The sequence below is a fragment of the Hetaerina americana genome, unplaced genomic scaffold (genome assembly GCF_022747635.1).
Source record: "Hetaerina americana unplaced genomic scaffold, ioHetAmer1.1.p SCAF_144, whole genome shotgun sequence".
NCBI classification, from domain to species: Eukaryota; Metazoa; Arthropoda; class Insecta; order Odonata; family Calopterygidae; genus Hetaerina; species Hetaerina americana.
Window position 1 is genome coordinate 125,852 of NW_027286559.1, and position 18,723 is coordinate 144,574.

Genomic DNA, 18,723 nt, shown 5'->3' on the forward strand with positions numbered 1-18,723 from the left:
TACGTGCTGTACAAAATTTCTTCGCTTATAAAATTAGACTGTAAATCCATAAATCAATACTAAAAATCCGATACCATTTCTGAAACTTGTCGGTCATTAAAATTATGCTATTCAAAAGGTCCGCCGAAAAGAAAGAGTGGAGAGCAGCGTCCAGTGGCAGAAACTTGAACTCATGATCCCCATAATGAAGATAACATTGCCCAACATTGCCGGAACGTGCCGAAGGGGGTGATAAAGCCGTTTGGGTCCAGATGATCATTCATTTTGTTGGACTTCCGTAATGGTTGACGAATGAAGGGAGTGAGATTATAATTCTAAACTGAAAGATATTCCTTTCGGGTGCCTAATTATAAAATTGAATGACAATGGATAATAGAGACGAATATAGTAGCCAAACGGACACATCTAACCATAAGCATGGACGTGACTCAGGTGAGTAGAGATATTTGTTACTTTGGTTAGTGTAACTCTTTTATTATGGTGTATTTATTCAAATGACCTGAACCGCGATCTGCTCTGAGTGAGTGGCAGAAATAATTAATTGCATTTTCGTCTTTGCCCGAGTAGAATTAAAATTTGTTTTTTTCTAAGACGTGCACACTTCATGTTTTGCGGGTGCCTGCAGTTGTGCGGCATTTATATATGTAGCCCACGTTTATAACCATTTTTATTATCATAATTGCAAAACATTTATGGTGTTTATTCTCTTTCAGGGGGAACCACCACTCACGAAAGCGATCATATGGACTCGAAACAGCAAATACTCCAGGAGATGACATTTGAAATGAGGGTTTGTTGAATTTATTTTATATTAATACATTAGCAATTCAGTATTTCAAGTAATTCAAGCATTTTCTCTCAGAAATCCCATGATTTAATTATGGAACAAATGATGGACAGATTTAATGAGCTCATTCATAGAGATGAATCTCCCAAAAACAGTGGTGGTATTGATGAATCTGCAAAATATAGAAATAGAACGTAAGTTTTTCATGTATTTCTTCCTCTTGTTTATAATTTTCTCAACTGACCTTGGTGGAATGTAGAGTGCTCTTCTCTGCTACTGAATTCTACTATTGAAATATTTATCATTGAAATTGCTTTTTTCAGTATGGCAAAAAAAACGGGAGCATTACCAGAAAAGCAATTTCTGCCGCGAAATTCTCTATTGACGGACCTATTTGAAATTAAACACATCAAAACCATTTACCATATTTTTATGTCAATCCTTATACTTCTCTTCCTAAATGCTATCGTGTGTGACCTGGTCGAGTATGGAAAGTGAGTGCCCACCAACTATTCAGATTTGATGAATTTTCATTGCATAACGTTCCCAATTCTATTTTTTGACATTTTCTTTTAAAACTAACAGGTTCGACTTCGGTTTGGACCTCATTTTATGGAATTTCAATGAGCTGCCGACTGTCGTGGTGTTTTGGTTGGGAATGATGAGTGGCACGCTAATGCTCTACAGTTGTTTCAGTTTCTGGGCCAATACCAGGATCCAGTTCTCCAAAAGCAGTAAGCCTTACTAATTCAATAACATCTCTAACCATGGTATTCAGTTCTCGCGAAGTCTTCATGAGTAATATATATCCACATAGCATAAGGGTTTACTCAATTCCTTACAAGCATCACCAAATGATGTAAGCACGATTTTTATGATGAAATTATTTTTTTGGGAGAATCATTGCTGCTAAGAAAGCGGTTATCGGGAGCTTTAATTAAAAATAATAGCATGCCTTTGGTTTCTTTAAAAACACATGGTGCCCATGATTTCTCCCTGCAGAAATTATTTTTAGTTTCTCCTGAACTTTATCATGAACAAATCTGCTCTGTAGTAAGGTTAAGTTTAAGTTCTGCAGACTAAATGAAGGAGTGGCATTGAATGATGATTCTCTAACATTCATGATAGCCCTGTATGTGGCATTATGAAGATTTATTAGTCTTTGTGTTAATCAAAAATTGTATCACAATATCAATTGGTAAATATTTTATTATAGTCAATTTATCAGCTCACTAAAAAGTAGGAGGCACATTGGGATTTTAGACACTGACACCTAAACTGATTACCTCTCAATCTGGTGTTTTCACGTTTTGTAGCGTGGAGAATTAGTGGCCACTATTGCTGATTTCTTATATGTTGTCAAGTTTAGGGCTTTGGATTTTATTCTCATCAAGATTTTTTTTATGGTACTGGAATTTGATGTCCCTATGGGAAGGTGTGCTGGTTTAAGTGGTGGAAGGTGTCTGTTTAATTGTACCACCTTGTTTAAAATAAGTTCAGTGGTCTGCCATTCTGATGGCAAAGGTAAATATGACTCTAATTTATTGCAAACTATGTTATCCTTAGTTGTTCTTTAGGAATAAACAAAACTCCCCCTTGACACCTCTCTCTCCCTCCCAGATGATATCGATAACTTTATATTTCGTACACTGTTGCACAGTACACTACTTTTCCAGTTGTTAGTTCTTTGTAAACAAAAAGGTACGTTGGTGACCTTGATCTGATTTGTCTGGGCCATGGTGGTTTTCCTGCTTGCTTGCTGGTGCATTATTGATCATAGTATCACTCTTTTATCCATAAAGACTGGTAGTTCCATGCGGTCAGTCCTTCTCCAGGAATGAGTCCTTCCTTCATCAGTCATCTGTTTTTCCCTGGCCACTGGATAAGTGTAACTTCCTCAGGAAAATATGTCCTGCCATTCACTCAATGTTAGGTCTGTGTTCTTGTAAATTTACAATTGCAGCTTTGGAAAATGGTGGAAAAAATTTTTAAAAAGTACTTCCCATTTTTCTGGAGACTTTCTGTATGTATGCGTTCATATCAGGACCAATTTTCTGTGTGTTTTGGTTATCCATGAGGAGATAATCAAGAATTTACTATTTATTTGAGAGAAATGGTAAAGAGAATGGAAGTTGAGATGCAGATTTTTCATTATTTGATGAGGAAGTCATCCTTATGAGGAATTCCAACATTCTCTTGACCCTTTAGCCACTCGGGTTTGGCCCTAAATTATATGCCAGCGTATTGAATTGGTTGAATTTGTAACAATAAGTTGCATTCAAAGAATGAGTAAAGAGGAAGTGTCTCTGCCGTCAAAATAGATTCTAGATATTATTCCTCTTAACATAAAATCCTAGCATGCATGCCCTGGCCACCTAAGCTTGGTTTTATGGAGCGTCATTTTACAAATTTTAAAGATTGATTGATATTGATATTATGCTTTTATACTAGACTTGGTCAATTTCTTAAAGAAATATATTGGAAGTCTGTGGAGTTTACTTTCGTGGATTGAATGTTTTGTTGGTGGAAAATGGATGCTCACTTAATGCCATGTCTTTAAAATAAATTTATATGTTAAAGAATATTGAAATTAAATTTAAAATACTTCGCCTTTCCACATAAACCACTTTTTTATTACGACCTAGGTTTCGTTATGGTATAACATCATCAGGTAAAAATACAAGTCAAACACAGTATATATAGTTCTGGACGGAGTGGAAGAGGAGGGAGGGAGGAAAGCAAGGATTGGTTGAGGTAGGAAGAGGGGGCGGAGGGGGAATGGTAACATTGAAAAATTAGCAGGCTGGGAGAGGGAATTAATACATCGTTGAAACTATAAAATAACAGAAATATACATTGTCGAAAAATAAATTGTTGAGAGAGAAAAAAAATTATGCAAATATTGTTGAAAAAAAATAAAATAAATTTTCTTGGCGTCGATTAGTTGGCAGAGGAGTGGGGGAATGGGTATTGCGAATGGCACTGGGTAATTAGGTGATGAAGTAGCAGGTTGGGGGGAGTTAATTCATTGTTGAAAAGGCTTTCCTTGGTGTCAGTTTAATTGGCAGATGGGCGAGGAAAATACAATCACAGGGAACGCGAAGGTTAAAGAAATTCGTTGGTCAAAACCTCTCCTCCGTAATCCATGTGCTGAAGTATTTCTAACTGCTCCAGTACATCGAGGCGGTGGCCTTTCTTCTCAAAGTGCAGGATTTCGGGGATGAAATCGCTGCCGTGACCACAGTCTCTCCGATGCTTGGCGAAGAGTGACGTGGAGATGTTTTTCTAAAGCATCCTTGGTTCTCCTTTATTCTCGTTTCAAATCTCCTTCCCGTCTGGCCTATGTAAATCCGGTTACAGTCTTTGCAGAGGAGTTTGTACACCCCACTCTTGTGTATAGGTTAAACTTGGTCCTTCGTGTGGCATAACAGGTTGATTAATTTAGATTTATTGTAGGAGGCCGGTCTCACCATTTCTTTTGGGAGGATTCTTTGTACTTTTAATGACAAGGGGCCAAGAAAAGGAAATCTCCGCCACTGTGGCTGGTTTTCTGCAGATGTGGGAGAACTATACAAGGCTAGCTTAGCTAAACGGGATAGTTTCTTGTTGTAAAGTTTATCAATTAACCCTTCTCTATACCCATTGTTCACCGCAGTCTGTTTTATGAAGCTGAGTTCTTTCAGAGTGTTCTCTTTAGACATGGGGATAGAACATGCTCTGTGTACCATGGCGTGGAAAGCTGATAATTTTTGAGAGAAGCAGTGCCTAGAATTATGGTGAATGACTTCATCTGTATAACATCCAAACATAAACTCAAACCTGTAGAACTTAGTTTATTGAACAAAGGGCTGAAATATTGTCCGAATATTCCCGTTTCGATTCTTGATTTAAAAAATCTAGCTGTGGATTCAGACTTGGCCCTTCGGAAAGATGTCTCCGGTGCGAAAGAACGTATCGCCTCAAAGATTAAATCCTTTGTTGCCAACTTGCAGTCATCTAATAAAATCCTAATAAATACAAAAGACTATAAAGCCTAGCTGTCAATCAAAGTCACTATTTCGAAAGAAAAAAGAAATTGTGTCTTTGATTGACAGCTAGGCTTTATAGTCTTTTGTATTTATTAGGATTTTATTAGATGACTTTCTCTCTAAATAGTTGCTGACCTAAAATATAATGTGACCTCTTCCGACATTTCCTTGTTAAGAGTTTAAATTTAGAGGAATCTTTGAGTCATCCGGACAGAATAGCCGCTTTCTAATCAAGCAGCTGCCATATTTGAGATAAAATCAGATATTTAAGACAAATAAGGTGGTTATCTTTTAATGTTTGCATTCCTGAAGAACAGTTTGGAAAACATGATTTTTATCTGTCAAAATAAGGGAGGAAGGTGAAGTTGTTGGTTGAAGTTGGGACAGATAATAATGCGTCCACAATCGAACAGAATTCAACCTTGCATTGCCCTTTGATTATTCTGAGATTGCCAATGTTGCTGAAGCTCTTGGCAAAAGATATTTTTTCTAGTTCAACTTAGTGGAATTCTTTCATTTTGTTGGCTTTGGATGGATTTCTGACACTTTAGATAAATTGTTCTTTTTTCTGAATCATCTCATCAAATATCTATTCTGTTTGCATTGTTACACTTTTGCATTGCTATACTTAAATAAATGAAACAGTAATATTTTTCTGGTTCAACTCTGAGGGGTTCCTTAAGTATGTTTGGCTCGTTCCTGGAGCCTATTGACATTAGAAGCTGTTTTTTCTCAAGTGCAGAATCCTTTCCTTCTGCCATCCTTTGTTATTTATCATAGTAAGTATTAAATCCATACTGTTATATTATGTTATTTTCTCAAAACGTAAATGCTAAACCAAGAAATATTAATTTTATTTGCTCATAATTTGAAGGATGAACTGTGATAGGTGGCATTACATTATGTTGAAGACATTTTTTTCCATTCGACCAGATAGGCAGAAAAATCAAATTTTAAAAAAACTTAAAATGCCATTTCGTTTATCCAGATATACCTAGCCAATGCACGAGTACTTCTCTCGTATGAAGTATGAGTCGTAATCGGGAATTGAGCTTTTCACTTTAGTTTCCTGGCTTTGCCCTTTCTTCCTTCGTCCCAATGAGATGCCAGACTTCCCCTTTCCTTTTGCTCCATTCTCTCTTTATGACAGTGATTCAGCCATTGTGCTGAACCCCCAACCTGAGTAAGCATCGGTGGCATGGCTATCAATGGCTTGTAGCGTGAACATTTTGAGGATCTGATGAGTGCATGTTGTTTAACTCCCAACTTGAAATTATTCATCCTTTAATCGCTTACTTTCTGAATGACCACATAAAACTCATGCCCTGAAATAATCTTCCTCCAAAAATAGTGCTGAATTTTCAAAAGTTACATAAAAAGAATGTGAATTGAGGAGAATAAATAGATCAACTGAGAAAATATTTATAGATTTTGGACATATTGGAGTTTAATGTTATGGTAAATGATTGGGGAGAACATTTGGGCCCTAAGAGGAGGGTCTTCGGTTGAAATCTGGGTGATGTCCCTTGCTAAACCTAAACTCTGTGATTTTCTGAGGACCAGGTCCATCTGGGAAACCTTATGTAGCCTGGTGATGACAACTGCTGTAATTTCATATGCCATAGAGGTTTGCGCAAGGTGAGGTCTACCCTTGCCTTTCAAACCAGCCTTCATACAGATGAATGTGGTCATGTACAAAACTTGTGCGCGACCCCCGATCTATTGGCAGATGGTGGTCCAGAAAGTTGGTGGCCAGTATGCATTGATTAATTCATCTCTCAATCATTTGCTTGACTAAGATTCCCTGCAATATAATTGCAATTCATTATTCTACTACCATAGTAAAAAAATTAGGTAGTTATGGTGTATGTTGAGTGGGGCAAGCTACATGAAGTCAGTCTTTGTTTCTAGGTGAGCATAACGTAATGTAGAGTGGCATGTTCCTCTGCCACTCTAATCATTAATTAAATTTTAATTCAATTTAATTAATTAATGTTGGCATAGTTTCACAATTGTTGAAATCAGTCTCGTTGCCCAAATAAGTTCATGAAGAAGACTTCCTTTGCTAAAGCAATTGTAAATTCAGGTTAAGCTAATGATTTATTTATTATTTGTGAATGATGATTTATCATTCATTCACTCCATCCCTCATACCCATCCTATTCCTGCCCCTTCCTCACTTCCCTAATGTTATCTCTCTCTACCACAGATTTCAACAGTCTATCCCCAATCAGAATGCTCTGCATTTACATTTCTTGTCTCCTTTGGATTTCTCTCAAAAACTATCTCTCCTCCCCCACATATGTAGTTATTCTTCATTTGTTTTCTTTTGCTTATAAAATATAAGTCTCTTGGAATTGTTTGAATTCACTGAATTTTGTAGGCCATGCATTTTATGCAAAAATGTATTACAAGATGTAATGATCTCCACTCTTTCCATTTCCAGAAACGCCCTCATATTGTTCAGTTTCTTTACTATACCTGTGTCCATGGACTTAAGAATCTTCCAGGAGAATGTTATTTCTCATTGGAAGCTCCTTTGCTTCTTTAAATCAGCTCGTAATTTTATCAGTGTAGGCTACTCTTTCTTTTCGAGAGGGGGATCGAGTGGGATGGTGCGGTGGCTATCGTAGTGGCTTCCCATCCAGAGGGTCCAGGTTCGAATCCAAGCGGGGTCGAATATTTTTCAGAGGTATCCTGATCCCCACTTGAGGTCCTTTGTGGAGGGCACTCGAGTACCCCGTCCGTCGGATGGGACATTAAGCTGCGGACCCCTTGGTGCCTTTCGCTAATGCCGACGCCGGGTTTCTCTCCACCCTTCATCCTTTCCAGTCCATCCCTAATGGTGCAAATGACCTCAGCTGTCGGTCGGTCGCCTCCCCTGAACACTGCTACCACAATCACTCACGGAGCAAAGGTTAAATTACAGATTAAAGCCCTTGCACACCTTAGGAAGATGTCTCTTTAGCCGTGATGTTGAAAATGAAATATTAGCCACATCGTACTACAGTAAGAGATAATGTAAATAATATTACAGATTTTAAGTGAATGAACAGGTAGATTTAAGATGTCGCTTTTCCCACAAGCGAGAAGGGATTATAGAAGAACATTGTCGAATGACGTGGAACGCAGAATATTGTTGTAATGCACTTGGAAGGGAAAGTATTTTGGGTAAAAATTAATGTGGTGTGTAATCACCCCCTGCCACCAACCCCAGCGGTGGCTTGGAGGGTAAAAAAAAAATATTAAAGTAAAAAAATGTATGAACTAGCATTTGACATTCCAGGAAATCATGGAGGAGGCCAACACAACCTTGGCAATTTTACCTAGTCTTGACTTTTTCGTCAACATGGAAGTGAAGTTTCAGTGCAAAAGTATATCGTGGTCTCATGCAAATATTGAATATTGAATTGTTTGTCTGTTTTTATTCTTGATCTTGAATTTTTTGGAACTCATTTTTGATGAGCGACCTCAATGTTTAATAAATCTAGCTTGCAAAATGTTTGTAAAGGTTAACTTTTTGCTATTTGTTGCTCATTAAGTAATTCACGTACAGGTCATATGAACGCTGTAGTCGTGGTCGCCATTCTAGATGACAACACAGCCATGAGAAAAAACATCCTAACATCTATCTTACTAATGACTACGGAGTCATTGTCGTTAACGTGAAGTAGGAATAAAAGACGTCCGATTACTCTTCCCTAGGGAACACCTTAAGTTACTACTACTGCATTGGACCTGGCTCCATCTATCACTACTCTTTGAACCCGATCATTCAAAAAGTCTTTAATCCAACCCCGGATATTCTTACCTATGCCATATGCTTCTAGCTTTGTGAGTGATTTACCACGAGGTAATTTGTCGAATGCTTTCTTAAAATCTATTAAAATCCCGTTCACTGGAACAATGCTCTCTCCCGAAGTTAGAATATCATGAACAAAAAGCGCAAGTTGTGTCTCGCAGGATAAACCCTTTCGGAAACCGGGCTAATTTATTGACACCTGACTATTGAGGTTGTCTCACGATCGAACTAGCGACACTATATGTTCCATAACCTTGTATGAAATGGAAGTGAGGGAAATAAGTCTGTATTTACTCGGTTCCTCCCTGTCTCCATTTTTGAATGTTGGTGTTTCGTTAGCCGTTTTCAATCTCAGGGAGCCATGAGATCTACTTGCGACTTTTTTCGCATTAGTTAAGTTAGCGTTTTCCAAACTGCTGGTTACTCTTTCGCCTTTATCATTTTTGTGTGAATTAACTGTAGACCTATTTCTCTGAACCTCTCTGACTTATGGGCAAAATGTTATCGAATTCTTTCAAATTTTTCGCAAATATTTTCTTTTTTAATTCGCTTAACGGTTTCCGTAATTCCCTCTGGGCATTTGCCCTAGACATGATGCAGTCATAAGAGATCTCATTATTTTTGTACGAATGAAAATAAATAGTTTGAAGAGAGATTCGGTCGAAGGGCGTTGGGGGAGATAGAGTCGGAGGATGAGAGAGCCTTCCGTCTGCGTGGGGAATGGGGGAATGTGCACTAGAGGGAAGCAGCGTCGATGGTGGCCATAAAGAGGTCGGAGGAGGAGGAGAGAGAATTCAAACGGTGGAGGAAATTAGTTATATCTTTTGTGAAGGAGAGTGCAAGAAATGATGTTGAAAATGTATTATTACTCCCATCGTGCCACGGCAGGAGAGATAATGTCAATGAAATTATAGAGATTAAGTATAGAGCAGATAGATTTAAGATGCCATTTTTTCCACGAACGATAAGGGATCATAGTAACATTGTCCGACCGCGGTAGGGTCATGTTCGGGTAAAAGTTATTCTGGTGTGTATTCACCCCCTGCCACACACACCCTAGCGCTGGCTTGTAGGGTACTAATATATCAAATATCATCTTGGCGTGACATTGCCTTTGACGTCGCAATGCCCTTCCAACATCCGCGTTGTGCCATCCGTGTTATCTTTAATAAATTTGCTGGGAATGAACTTGTTGACTGCTGAGCACGTGATCACAAGGAAGTGATTCCACGCATCCGCAGTATTTCGGTGATTACTATCTTTCTTAAAACTTGCAAATTGATTCTGTAGCACGCACTTTAGGCCATCGCAGTCCCTCTCTTTAAACAATTAAAATTTTCTGTTTGGCTTCTTATTTCTTACGCCATGTAGCGACAACTTATTATTTACTGTCCTGTTGTCACTAATTTTCTTTTATAGTTTCTATAGTTAAGACTTTTTCGGGAATATTCGTTGCTAACAAATCAACGAAATTATCGCCCCTAGTTTGTGAAGTGACAAGTTGATTTAATGAGTTCCACGTGAGAGAATTCAATAGTGATTCGATGTATATCTTTATCTTTACCTCCCGTTTTTAAACTATATGTCCTCCAGTCAATAGATGGGCCATTGAAATCTCCGCCGATTATAACGTCTTGATCATTGTGTTGGGATAAGACACCTTTGATTTGCTGATCTAATTCAAGTATTGAATTTTCTCTTTCGACTGGAGGTCTGTAAAATGCGCATACATAATTTTTTTTGGATTGAGGACTTCTAATTGAGCACCGAACGCTTTCCAAACCATTACCCGGAATTACCTCAGCCCTGCTGACGCAAGTATTTTAAACTGAAGTAAAGACAACGCCCCTGATTCTATTTGTTCTGTCATATCTGCAAATGGAAAAGGATTTGGGGAAAATTTCACCGTCAACAATATCAATGGATAGCCACCTTTCTGTCTCAATAATTATATCGGCGCCTGTGCTTTGAATTAGGAGATGATATTCTGCGACTTTGTTTTTTAAACTTGGGCAATCAACTACCAATATAGATAATGTTCCATTGACGTTACGTTTTTTTTAATTTTTAACGAGGATCGTCTCCTTATTAATATTGAATCCCTCGTAAAATTTTCCGTCCAATGCTGTCTGATTCGTGTTGAATGAACTATTGCTAGCATTGACCCAGGTTTTTACTCACCCCATATAAATAAATAGACCCTCACTTCATTCAAAGCTAAATAATTTGGCAAATAAGACTTAAGAGACCCACTATTTGACCTGCATGCTGAAATCTGTATTGGAAATATTTTTAAAAAATTCATGCAGCCCTGAAGAGTAGACCTCGGCTCCGTATTATGAGAGTGAAATATTTTATTCTCTGTCTAATTCGACAGATTTTGTTATTTAGGGTGGAAGGATCGAGTGGGTTTCTACCGTCTAAGATGGGGGAAAATCTGGTGAAAAATTAATGAGTGTAGGATTATATGTTTCATTTCGTTCGTGCGATCTACGTTATGTTTGCTGGTGTTATCGCGTAATGTTTTGATTTCGGTTAAGCATTGAGATAAGACAGCAGAAATATTTGTCACGATGGAAGATAATAGTTTGTTATGTATTTAGTGGATAGTGTGTCTATCCCGTTATCAGAAACGCAGGCAAAAGAAGTTTTGTAATCGATCTCTGTAGTCCAGCTCGCAAAAAATCATAATTCCCTGCACTCGGTTGAAACTGTCAACCGAGTGCACTTGAAGAAATGTGATAAGTAGGTTAAAATGACGTGTGGCCAGTAGGTCACCATGTATGTATCTTCGTCGGTCTGCTTCGGGATGCCGTGTGTGTAATGTACAAGTTCGTTCCGCGCATGTGCACGTATTCTCGCATGCCCTCACGTCTTTGCTGGTACCGTCTTTAGGACTTACCGACTTTATTTAAGAAGTCGTCCTGTCGGAATTTTTTTTTTTTTAAGGTAATCTACCGGTTAAGGTAGGTTTTTGGATGGACACAACTACCAAACAAATATTTTATTACTCCTAACAAAACACAAAATCCATCATCCTACTCTATATCAGGTCCCTCTTCATCTCCGCGTACTTTCTTCCTCCCTTCATCCCGTCCAACATCCCTATCCTGTTCCTTCCCTTTCCTCTTTTGCCCAACATTCTACCCTCCATCACAGTCTTCAACATCCCACTGCCGGTCATCACCCCCTTCATCCACTTTTCCTGCCTCCATAGGATTTCTCCCAACAAACCCCTCTCTTCGCCCACCATACCAAGTACTTCCTCATTTGTTTTCTTCTCTGTCCATTTCACCTTCTCCATTCTTCTCCACACCCACATTTCAAAAGCCTCCAATCTACGTCTATCCTCCTGCTTCAATGACCACGTTTCCGCGCCGTACATAGCTACGCTCCATATCAAAGTTTTTACGAGTCTTTTCTTAACATCCTTACTCAAAGTCCCCGTCATCAACTCCCTCCTCCTTGTGAAAGCCTCTTTGCCTAGCGCAATTCTTCTCCTTACGTCCCTACTACTTTGACCGTGTTGGTCCAAAACACTACCGAGATACGTAAACTGTTCTACCTGCTCTAGTTTTTGCCCTCCTATTTTAATGTTAAGCTTGCCCTTTTTCTTTCTAGAAAATCGCATAACCTTTGTTTTATTAATATTGATTCTCATCCCATACCTGTCGCACTGAATTTCCAATTCACTCAGCAATGCTTGCAGCCCCTTGGCTGACTGACAAACTAAAGCTTGGTCATCAGCAAACCTAACTGATTTTACGAATCCCCCGCCCACTTTCATTCCTACCTCGAGTTCTTCCCATGCCTCTTTGATCATTTCCTCTGCATACAGGTTGAACAGCAACGGTGATAATGGGCAACCCTGCCTTACACCCCTTCCTATCACTGCCCATCCTGACTCCCCGTTTCCCACCCGCACCTGAGCAGTCTGAGACATGTACAGTTTGCGGATTAGCCTCCTTTCCCTCCAATCTATTCCTATTTTCTGCAGAATACTCATTAGTTTTTCCCAATTCACTCTATCAAACGCTTTTTCGAAATCTACGAAACAGGCAAATACCTCCTGGTTGTGTTCTATATTCCTCTCGATTAATAATCTCATTACTGCAATGGCATCACGCGTACCTCTCCCCTTCCTAAACCCAAACTGATCATCCCCTAAGTAATCATTTGCCCTACTCTCTATCCTTTTGTTTATGATCCTGAGAACAACTTTAGCTGCGTGGGATATCAAACTAATTGTCCTATAGTCCTCACATGACGTGGCCTTTACCTTTTTCGGAATCGGAACTAAAACTGCTCTCACAAAGTCTTCCGGCCAGATTCCCTCCTCATAAATGCTACGGATCAGCCCATATAGCCTCTTCCTCCCACATTTCCCTAAGCATTTTAAAAGTTCAACGGGAATGTTATCTACCCCCACGGCCTTTTTTAGTTTCATCTCCCTTAATGCCCTTTCTATCTCATTGTCTAGTATGCCTGGACCTAAGCTGTCTTCCTCTACGTCATTTTCTTTTTCAATGTCTAACTTTGTAGGTCTGAGTTCTTTACTATACAGTTCTTCTATATACTCCTTCCATCTCTCTTGGATCTTTCCTGCGTCAACTATTACCTTACCCGCCTTATCTCTAACTGTTAGCATAGCTCTTCCTTTCTTACTTCCCGATAACGATTTAACTTTGCTGTACAGCGCACCGATTTCACCCTTCCTCTGCAGACTTTCCATATCATCGCACTGCGTCTTCCACCATGCGTCTTTTGCCTTATTTGTTGCCCGCCTCAATTTATTGTTCAATTCTTTGTACTTCATTTTGCCTAATTCTGTATTTATATTCTTCCATTTTCGCCGCTCATCCATCTTTGTAATCATCTCATCCGTGATCCATGGTTTCCTAGTCCTTTTAGCGTTAACGGTTCCAATAGTGTCTTTTGCGGCTTTAGACAACCCTTTCTTGATCATTTCCCATTTTTCTTCGATAGTACTAAGCCCCATGCCATCCTCCATGATTTCCTCTACCGCCTGTTTGTATTCCTCCTGTCGGAATATCTCATTGGAAATGAGCGACTGTATTAGTTACTTGACAAATAGGAGAACATGTTACCACCCCGGCCCTCCTCAATTTCAAATAAAAGAAATGCGGCGATGATGCTGGATCACTAAGCGTTGGTGTACCCGAACGAAAGCAATCATCACGATGTGGTCAATCACGCCTTTCACAACCTTAAACCACCTTCTGCTTTAATCTCTGAAACTACTCTTTGCCCGCTTAAAACAGAATTTTCGGTGATTTGGCAAGAATTAAGATATGCAATAATTGGCAAAAATATGATGTGCTAATTTCTTTAGATTGGAATATTTTTTAAATTTATGAATACTTCCGCCTATATCTTCATGGTTAGGTCTGTACTTATGCAACCAGCCAATGTTGCCATAATTGTGTTTAAAGTGTTACTACTGCAGGGTCAAACTGCTATTTTATTAAATTTACCTAGCAATAATGAATTTTGACTTCTATCCCGCGTCAATATAATTTCGTCAAATATTTATAATCTTTCCCCTTGTTTGTCCAAATCCAATGTTGCAGATTATCATGCAATAATGGAATATTTAGATATTTACTTGGACGCAATTATGAATAGTCGCGGATCTGTGAAATAGACGCCTCAGATTGCTGACGTAAGTGAATAGATACGCATTGTAATAATGTATGGAGGGACACATAAAATAGTCGAGAAGCGTTGCTAAATCTTCGTCGTGTTCTTCGAAACCATTCGATTGATCTCTTAGTTTTCTCTTTTGAATTATTGCTGCTTCTCATTTTGACATGTGTTGCAAATGGATCGAAATCAGCCGCATCAACTCCATGTATTCTCGTGCCATTTTCAATTTTAAAGTTTTTATGGCGATAAAGACAAAAGACGACGACAGCAATGCGCTCGTTGATGCCATATAAGCGATGCCAATGCGTTACGGCGTCGTTGGGATACAGAAATTGAATCGACGATTTTTACGGAATAACCCCTGATGCCATTTCATGTAGTCGATGTCGTAATGCATTCAAATAGAAACGGTTTCTATCTTTAGGGAAACCCGCTCCCCTCCCCTCGGCTGTCGACACCCACTACAATGATGCTTCAGAGTCTGTGACGTAACAGTAACGAGGCGGCTCGACCGAAAAGAGTAGTTGTGATCCACGAGGCTGAGTTGTCGACGAGCGTGAGGCGAGACACCCGTCGACGACGCATACTTTCTGTTCAGGGGATGTCTTTAAGCGCCCACCTTCGGGGTGATAAGCGGACGATGTGTCCGCTGACAAAGCTCTTATTTCCTCTTCCCATCAGTCCTTATCGTGTCCATCAAAGGCGATGTTTTGACATCTGTGCAGGAGTGCATCCGACGTTGAAGGACTCACTCCTGCTTTTTTCGAGTTCTCGAAGTTCCAGAAAAAAAGTGACGAGCTGCTTTTCCATTAGAGAATTAAAAGATACCGGAAGGTTAATTAAAATAATGGTTGATTTTAAAGTAATATGATCGAAATCAAAAGCTGGAGAACAAGTAACTTATTTTGGAAGCAAATGGGCCCAGCACAACCTGAGCAAATTATAGAGGAAAAAAAGAATTTTTCAGAGAATAATTTCTATGAAGTTTTCTCAGCTTTTCTGTGGAATTTCGTAGGAAACTGTAGCAGTTAGCATTGGTTTCCATGAAAATTTGATATTTTTCTAAAAATTTGAGTGGAAGTATCTTGAACATTTCCAAGAGGGATATAGGTTTAAAGCCATCACTTCACATTTCTTTTGTAATTAAGAAGTATGTGAAGTAATAATTAATGTATGCCGTATTGTTGTATTGTTCCAAAACTTGGTCTTTGAAACCGGAGGAATGTTAATTGATGTTTTTTTGGAATACGGATATTGAGAAGAATGATAAAAGCAGTAGGATAAACATAGATTGGAGGTTTTCGAGATGTAGGTATGGAGAAGAATTGATGACGTAAAAGGCAGAAATGGTTGTCAGAGGAGATATTTGGAGAGGAATGTGAAGTTCATGATAGAAAGGGCAGTGTTTGGTAAGCGGAAGGAAGAGGGCAGACTTTGCGGAAGACATGGAAGCAGGGAGAAGGCTGTTGAAGGACACATAACATGATCCTTGTGAAGGCTGATCCAAAACCCTTCTACGATGAGAAATTGTTGTGGTGGGGTGCATTGAGTGGTAGTTCAATGTTGGAGTCTATGGAGGAGAATGTGAGTGAAAGACAAGTTCATTTTGGCAATTTGGGCCGTGTGAGTTAGGTTATAAATTATGAAGAGGTGAGTGGGAAATTAATGTAGGAAAATCAAATTATAGTCTGTATGTAACTGTTCAGGGTCCTTCCTCAACCTTTCAAAAATTGGTAACATGATCATGTTACTATGTACATATACGAGTACAAGTAATGTATGTAATTGGTATGTTCCCCTTATGCAGTTCAACCACTCTGTTGCCCCCCCATAGATCTAATTTCTGAGTGAAACAGAAGTTTGTGTCATTTTGTCCTACTCTAAGAGTTTGTTTCACTTTATCCCACATCTTAGAGCAGTCAAATGAGGATTCTAGAATGTGCTGTTTCAGATGTGCTAATTCTGCTTCCATTGAGTTTTCGTCATGTTTTACAAATCAGCAAACATTCTTGTCAAAATGTACCCTAGTTCAACAATGAGCCGCATGTTAAGAAATGTGGATTTATTGTCGCTTGGAGATCCCAGCTCACATTATTTTCTATAAGAAGAATTTGAATGCTTAAATGCAGTGGTAAAACAGTGCGCAATGATAGTTCGTACAATGTTGGCCATATCCTGGGCCCTTGGCCGAGTTTCGCCTAGAAAGGAAAATCGTGTAAAGGTTATGTGGGATATCTAATATTTTTGGGCTTCCACTCCCAGTTTTCCTTGCTGTCGTATGGTCTCGTATCTTCTTGGCCAATTAAATGTCCCATGAAATCAAGCTTCATTGCATTTGGTTGGTATATTTTATATTACTTTTTGAAAGCCTCACAATATGGAAAAAAAGTTCATTTTTCAATGCAGATATTCCATGTACAGGTAGTAATATGTATGGAGCAACATTACCCATTCTCAGAATGATGGTTAAGCCCTAATTTAGAGTTGGCGGAGACATACAGGGTTCGTCCGGAAAATAAGTGTACTGACTCCTGGGCTGGGCGTGCCGCTCCAGGCGCGCCCAGCACCGCTCTGACGGGCTGCGATTGGAGGGGGGTATGTTGGCAAGCGACGCTGAAAAAGGCAGTCGGCTCTGAGCTGTGGTGTAGTGAGGAGCTCTGTTAACGCGAACCTCCACGCTTCGACCCACGTCACGGAACGCGATGCCGAAGTTTTTGGAGCAGCGTTATTCCATCAAATTTGCGGTAAAGCTTGGGAAATCGTCTACCGAAACTGGCGGTATGATTAACCAGGCTTATGGGGAGTCAGCCATGTCCAGAAACATGATCTTTCGGTGGCACAAGATGTTCGTGGAGGGCAGAGAAGAGGTCGACGACGAGTCTTCGAGAGGTTCCCGATGATGCCTTCGCGGGAGCGTTCCAGGAATGGGAACGCCGCTGGAACAAGTGTATCGACTCACAAGGGTCCTATTTTGAGGAATATTAGCTTAAGATATGTAAAAGTGTAATAAATTTTTTTTCCTGAGCTCAGTACACTTATTTTCCGGACGAACCCTGTATGTGATGTAAGTCCAGGGCCATGACTCAGAGATGAGAAGTTACGAATCGCTAAAATAGTAAAATTCTGTATGACTTCTAAATATGTGTATAAAAACACTAATCAACCCTATGGTCAGTTTGGTAGGTGACGCTAGAGTTCACCCAGTACTAAGCCCTATACGGCGTGTGAAATTCACACATTATTAGGGTAAAGGGGCCAGTTCCTTTCCCTGTGCCGGTTATTGTTTCCCAGGAAGATCTGGTACCCAAAAAATAATACACCGAAATGAAAGGACGCAGGTTGAATGCTTTGGAGGAGTTGGAAATTTGGCAATCCCTTCATTCTGACAGGTTTGAAGGTGGTCTATGAAACATTATACCTCTCCCGTTCCCCTATCCTAAAATTCTTCCAAGTCTCCAATATATCTTTCCGCCCCAACCCTACCCCCACCAAGGCAGTGATGATCATCGACCATCCCTTAATAAAGGTCAAACCATTGTAGACAACCCCCCCCCTATTTAAATATAGAGCACAATGTGTTTGTTTTTTTTCCCCCGCCGCTATTTCTAAGAACGGTGGAGGGTTACATTGTGTTCTTCATTTAATGATCACTCAATTAATATAAACTTTCACAAATTTGAGCCTGTAACCTTCCAATGCATAGCTCTCCCTTATTCCCCTCTTGGAGCCAGACTATATATGAGTTGGAAAAATGTTGATGTATGTTGTTACCTGATGATGAAGTGCAGCATCGAAACCATGGTCGTGAAATATTAAATCTTTACTGTGGAAAGGTTAAGTTTCTTTTGACCCTCATAATCATAAATGGACATTGTTTGCAGTCACAAAGCACAGGTATATTAAAGGACTACTATGTAGTCAACTCAAGGTGGTATAATTCAAAATACGGTAAGAGCATTATAAACAAAATAGCTCCAGCACTGCTTCCTGTTCCCACACCCCTTTAGCCAAGGTCTGGACTTTCCTAGCAATGCTGCAGCAATATGTAATGGTACATGAAGGTCATTTACATTTATTAGATACATACTTGTAAATGCATGGTGAAGACTTGCTTACCTGTAAATGCACTACATCAATATTTTGAATTTAATTGTATTGATAATTGTCAGTTTTGAGGAATGCTGAATATCTGATAACATAATGGAGGACCTAAATGTTTTATTTAAATGGCAGTGGAACAAAAGCAGGACTACTCAGGCTGTGATGTCTACTACATGATGATGATGCTTTAGCATTTAAACTAGTTGTACGTAAATGAAGAACAGTGGAAATATGCATTGTGTTCTTTATTTAATGAACATGAACTTCCACAAAGTTGAGCCTGAAACAATTGAATATTTGAGAAGGCTGTTTTCTTGAATAGAAGAGGTTTGCATTTA

At 39.3% G+C, this 18,723-nt stretch overlaps 1 protein-coding gene across 1 annotated transcript in view; it reads left to right on the forward strand.

Annotated features, from left to right (window-relative positions):
• The first annotated feature begins 215 nt into the window (after positions 1-215).
• LOC139686633 (sterol O-acyltransferase 1) overlaps positions 216-18,723 on the forward strand; it is a 29,338-nt gene continuing 10,830 nt past the window's right edge. Inside the window, exons 1-5 of the mRNA XM_071583671.1 lie at positions 216-432; positions 714-790; positions 863-981; positions 1,111-1,281; positions 1,373-1,521. Of these exons, the coding sequence (XP_071439772.1) occupies positions 360-432; positions 714-790; positions 863-981; positions 1,111-1,281; positions 1,373-1,521 (589 nt within the window). The 5' untranslated portion in view covers positions 216-359. The remainder of the gene's footprint in view (positions 433-713; positions 791-862; positions 982-1,110; positions 1,282-1,372; positions 1,522-18,723) is intronic.